Source organism: Scaptodrosophila lebanonensis, unplaced genomic scaffold (genome assembly GCF_003285725.1).
Source record: "Scaptodrosophila lebanonensis strain 11010-0011.00,11010-0021.00 unplaced genomic scaffold, SlebRS2 tig00000072-arrow-pilon, whole genome shotgun sequence".
Taxonomy (NCBI): domain Eukaryota; kingdom Metazoa; phylum Arthropoda; class Insecta; order Diptera; family Drosophilidae; genus Scaptodrosophila; species Scaptodrosophila lebanonensis.
Window position 1 is genome coordinate 2,597,489 of NW_022060558.1, and position 6,000 is coordinate 2,603,488.

General features: G+C 29.1%; 1 protein-coding gene across 3 annotated transcripts; it reads right to left on the reverse strand.

Annotated features, from left to right (window-relative positions):
• Nucleotides 1-877: 877 nt before the first annotated feature.
• LOC115625237 lies at nt 878-5,399 on the reverse strand. 3 transcript variants are annotated; one of them, XM_030520222.1, is made up of 4 exons: nt 5,290-5,399; nt 4,221-4,476; nt 3,892-4,051; nt 878-3,820 (listed from the first exon to the last, which is right to left on the reverse strand). In XM_030520222.1, exon 4 carries the CDS (start codon nt 3,327-3,329, stop codon nt 1,323-1,325), a length of 2,007 nt encoding a protein of 668 aa, XP_030376082.1. In that variant the 5' UTR covers nt 3,330-3,820; nt 3,892-4,051; nt 4,221-4,476; nt 5,290-5,399; the 3' UTR covers nt 878-1,322. The 3 variants fall into 3 exon arrangements, with proteins under 3 accessions (XP_030376082.1, XP_030376084.1, XP_030376083.1); XM_030520224.1 differs by lacking the exon at nt 5,290-5,399 and adding an exon at nt 4,546-4,704; XM_030520223.1 differs by lacking the exon at nt 5,290-5,399 and adding an exon at nt 4,546-4,699.
• Nucleotides 5,400-6,000: the final 601 nt, after the last annotated feature.

Here is a 6,000-nt window from a genome sequence, read left to right on the forward strand (position 1 = left end):
CCGTAAATTATACACGTATATATATTTTTAGATAGATTTTTGATGTAATCAATCAATTGTTCTGTTGCCCAGTTTGTACTGACTGCCAATATTGCTTTATAAATTATGACTGCAATGAATTAAATCTGGATATATGGCTTAATTGCCGTTAATTGATAACAAGTAATAAATAAGAAACAAATTGTAATTTTTTGTGAAGATGCTCAATTAATGCTCTATTTGAAACTTTTATTAAATACATAAATTTCAGTTGATGACTATTATTTGATAAAAACGGGAACTCGTCAGGATTTTGAAAAAACTACTTGCTTTAAATAATTGTTTCAGCTTTAATTAAATGAGCAACAATTGATAATATCTCAGAGATTATTACACTGATAAAAAAATGCAACGAAATTTAAATATTTACACGTAGATTTAACTATTTTTACCATCGATTTTTCACTACAGTGTGTTTTAGTAAATATGAAGTGTGCACACTTAATTTTTTAATTTAATATATTCGTAGTAAATTTGAAGTGCTGGACTATTTAATCTAAAGTGTTGACATATTCAAATTAAAATGTAAACATATTAATTATGAATACTGTCATATTCAAATATTTACTATTTTCATATTTAATTTTAGATGTGAACATATTAAAATCCAAATGTGAACATATTAAGATCCAAATGTTAAAATAGTAATTATGAATATGATTCATATTCAATATTAACTATTTTCATTTTAGATTTTAATATTTTTAATATTTGATTCAAAGTGTTCCCATAGTCAAATTAAACAATTTCATATTAAGAATAAATTATCGATTTATTTACTATCGATAATCGAATTTTTATTTTAATTCAAACTCAATTAATTTTTAGAGTACATGATAATAATAGTAATAACAATAATAGAATTTAAATAGATCTATATTTTACATAGCTTTTACCGTTGTTATTCAAATATACATGCAATGGGTGGCTTGTAAAATATTCTATATCCTTAATAATTAATGTTCGATCTTTGTGGCCAACTTCATAAGCTTGCATATGTTTACAAAATCGTTCAACTTTTATTTCATTACAAGCAGCGTAGATTTGAGCTTCTTCATAAAAAAAGAAAAGCAACTTAAACAATTTGATATTATTTTCGTTATTCCCTAAATAATAGTTTTTTTTATACAAAACTCCTTTAAATTCTAAATTTTCACAATATTTTAAGTGATTGGACTTAAACAATTTTGAATAGCATACATTTTCCAAACATTGTATGTCTGTTATAGATTTGTCTGTAAAGCTATACTTATCAAATAATGGTGGAATACCTGACTCATAACTTAGCAAGATGAAAAATGAAGGCACTGTTTTATAGCTACCGATCGACATTCATTTTTTCTCGATGTAATTGAAGCTAAATATGCTTTAGATGCTCTATGTTTTGCCTCAAACCGCATAACCCATGCATATTTCAAAGGCCCGCATTTTAAAATAGCTGTAGGGTAATGCACGAGAAAATGGTGTTTAGGTTTTAGCGTAGGTCCATACAAATTCACATATAGCTCATGGTGCACTTTTATTTTTGTTTCTAAGTTTTTTAAATCTTTTGTTGTAAATTTATTTTGAAACAGAATGTCAATAATTTCCAAAAGTTTTGTAAATAAAATCCAATGCTGAATACTTTCTGGAATCAGATCTCCGATTATTAAAGGCAAAAACTTAGCGAAACAAAATTTTTCACTAGCTGTCATTCTAAGTTCATTTTTCTTAAGTTTAGTTAATTCTAGCGGTCGTGACGAGTTCTTTATTTCTATTTCGCCATAAGAAAACAGATTTTTTCTACTGTTAATTGTTGATAAACATACAATTTTTTCATTAATTAAAGCGTTTAAGGTTTGACAAATACCGTAAACACATACGCCTTCTAAAACATCATGCATCAAATCAAAATAAAAGTTTTCTGTTACGTGGAAGTTTTTTAGTTCGTTGAATATACAAACAGTTTTAATACCAGTCTCTAAAAAATTATTTGCTTCCAAATCATTTTCATAACAATTTTTATCTCTTAAATACTCTTTGTGCTCTTCACTGTCTGATTTCATTTCTAAGCTACTTCTTTTACACACTCGACAAAATCGCTTAGCCTTAAATGATTGAACAAAACCAAATATAGAATTCAATCCTAAGTTATCTCCTAAAATAAGGCCTAAAACAAAATATATTTGTTTTGATCCTTCAGGTATTTGTATTTCAATTCCATTTTCTAATTCTTCAAGCTCACGAAATAAGTGGTTAAAAATGATTTCATGGTCATTTCTTTTCAATGCATGTGATGGAATATATGCAAACGGGAAAATGAAATCTAATTTGGATAATAAATGCTGAGGCAAGGTTGGAAATGAATAATAGCAGCCACATATAGAAGATACATGAGCTCCTAAAGCATTGTTTATTTGAAAGTCATCAAAATACAGAAAAAATGTAATCACAATGTCATCAGGAAGAAAATTCTGCAGTTTGTTTGCAAATGTTTCAGAATTTACAAAGTTAATAAGGTTACCTTGATTTTGAAGTAATTTTTTATTTTGAAGTGTTAGATTCAAAACATTAGGAAGTTCAAAAAATGATTTAATTTGAAATTTTATAGGCATAATATGGATATCTATTTTATTCGGGAAAAGAGATGCATTTCCTTTTTTAAATTTAGGGCCGATTTTATTTGATACAGTAAATGACTTGGGATCTTCAAATAAATGCATTTCTTTTAAAAATTTAAAAAGCCGGTATTCCGATTTTATTTCCTCAAACGGGCTGGTTAAAAAGGAAGTAATGCATTCGAGTGCTTCTTTAGTTTCAGAATTGCATGCGCTGTAATAATTGAGAGCTTTGGAGATAGGCGAAACCAATTTAGTTATCAGGTATTGAATAGCAGTTACTTCATTTCTAGGCATGAAACATTTAGAATGCAGCCCAAGTGTTAATTGAAGACATTTTTTTTTTAGATCTGTTATATATTCCTGGATATTAAAACTGTCGTCTAAATCAAAACTATTATATTTTACTAAACAGGCTTTTTCAATTTGTATTTCATGTGAATGGAAATCCGGGTTAACCATATTTTGAGAAACAAAATCTTCATAAAAGGAGTCACCAATCGCATTTTCATGTGTCTTACATAAATGTTTTCTAAATATACAATATTTCAAAAATAATTGATTGCAATTGTTAATTTTGCATTGTAACGGGTCACAGAACCCAGGCTTTTTTAAAACATGATCATTTTGTAAATGATGGATTAATAAATCCGCAGTGTTAAATTTTTTGTTACATCGAAAGCATGGAAACATTTTTACAGCAATGTTTTATTTTCACTTTCTCATAAAACTTAATAAAGCAGTTAAGTTTGCAGACTTTACATCATAAGGCGTGTCAATTTCATAAAAGTATTTTTGTATGAATAGCCATGGAAACTTCGAAGCTATTGGATAATGCAGATTTAGGGTGTTAAAAAGTTTGAAGCAAACATCCAAACAATCAATAAATGAATCTAATTTGTATATTGTTTTATCAAAGTATACAAAGAACGACTTTATATCGTTGGAGTTCACGCCTTCCACAATGATAAAAGGTTGAAGTGTATTTGAATTACCGTAATTTTTGCAAATAAGATTGTTTACTTTACGCTCGTAGTCCCCAATTGTATCCAAACGAAGCACGAGACTTTCCTGTGAGTCCAATAAAGTTACCCGTGTTCTTGAAGTCTTTGATTTAGATGAATGCCAACTGTTAGAAGGTAAGACCGACGGTAGAAGAGCTGTTATTATGTAGTCCGAAGAATCTAAAATATCAGTGAAATATATTTTTAATTGTAATCAATAATTCAAGCACAGCAATAATATATAAAATTACCAATAGATTCCGCCGACTGAACTTGTTCCAATAAATGTTTACATGTAGCATTGTGAATATTTTCCTTATAGTATATAACTATTTTCTTTTTAAAATTATCCCATTTAGATAATAAAATAGATTCTTTTCCTGGATACGCAATTGTAAAATCAAGCTTGATCTGCAAAACATAATTTAAAAAAAAACTTCAATGATTTACGTATAAAATAATCTTGTAAATGTTGGATGATTTCAAAAAATGTAATATGGGTAAAGCTGAAGTTAAAAAGCTCAAATAAAACTAAAAATATAACTGAAGAACTAAACATTTGGAAGGCCTGGAATCTTACCAAATCCACTGCACGAGAATCGGTATACTTCGGCCATTCTTGCAAAAATTCGCATGCATTCAAGGTTTGGGATTCTTTACGACGCAATTCATAAGTTTTTGACCACTTATCAAGTACTGCATTCCAATCCGAAACTTCTCTCTTCAAGGCAGTCTTCAATGCATTATGAAGTGTTTCATCAACAGGATCCTGAAATGTGTCTGCTTCACTGCTATTAAGTGATTCCTCTTCTATTCTGCTAAACTTCGCGCATAACCTAAAATCAAACAATTAATAAATACTAATTACACCAAGTTATTATTCAGCATTTATTATGCGTACATACATATGTATACACATATTCAAAGGTTAAGCAGTAAATAGCACAACCACGTTTGTGCATGGTTACATGCTAAATAAATGATCACATTTTGCATTGCCTACACACGCATACATACTCGTATTAATGTACGTATGTTCAATTATAAGTACATATATTTTTAGGAATTTATAAAAAAATGAATTATTTGAAGACTTATAATGTGAGTCAATTAAGCATGTACAGCAGTTATTAATTGCCAATATATGTATGTAAATACATAACTATATGCATATGGTCAAGCGCGTTCATTTTTCACAAAAATCTGTACACTATTGAATGACGCGTCGCTTCTTGCACTGAGACAAAAGAGAAATAGCGATTACGCGGAAAGTACAGATTACCGCGAAAAATAGGTTGCTATGCAGTGGCATGCGTATGAAACTGTATATTTTGTTCTTTTTTTCATATGCATCTACGTACACAATATATGCATATATGTATGTATATACATACATATATATGTACCCAAATAACAACTATATCACACATTTGAAGCTTTACATATTTTAACTTCTTTATTTAGTCACAATTACGACGACATTTACGCTATATGCACATACATATGTTTGTATGTAGGCTACCACGTAATATGTTGTATACAAAATTATGTTTCTTGCGGACACGATGCAAGAAACTATAAATGGCAATTTTGTATGTATGTGTGTACGCGTACAAATATATTATACATATGTAAATGTTCATACTTACGCAGATCAATTTATTCCAACACAATCACTATTTTATTATGTTTTTTTTTTCACTATAATTCAATTAATTACTTTGGCACACGTCCGTCTTTGACAAAAATCAACTCACAATTGACCGACGCGCGTCATAAAGAATATCGATACATATCGCTGTGTGTATGCATTATTTGCGAAAAGAACGCAAAAGAAGAAGAAGAATGCGTGCATTCCGTGCAGTAAAGTGTGTGCTTATTAATATTTCATATGGTTTAACATTAAACTGAATATGACACACTTTAATAACAAAATTTTACACTTTGTTTTGAATATTATTTATATTAAAATCACTAATTAAATATGTTTTTAGTAAAATTTACGATGTTTATATTTGATTGGAATATAAAATAGTAGAAATTTAATTTAATATGAAAATATTCATCTGTACTATGCCACTTTTTTATCAGTGTACCCATTGCTAATATTGACATATCATGTTCGCAATAAAACAGAAAACCATCCAACTCAGTGTATCGAGGAATTTAAGGAACTTTCGAGAGTCATTTTACTGCAAATAATGTTGACTTTTTAAGCAGCTCAACAGCCCTCAACACCTTAAAGCTGTGGGAACCAGTACCAGAGCGAAAACCACCGACAAGTCGCTGTTCACGTTGGTCCAACACGAGAGAATTCAACACACTTTCAAATATCTGACAATGGGTTTTCATAGTTTGCT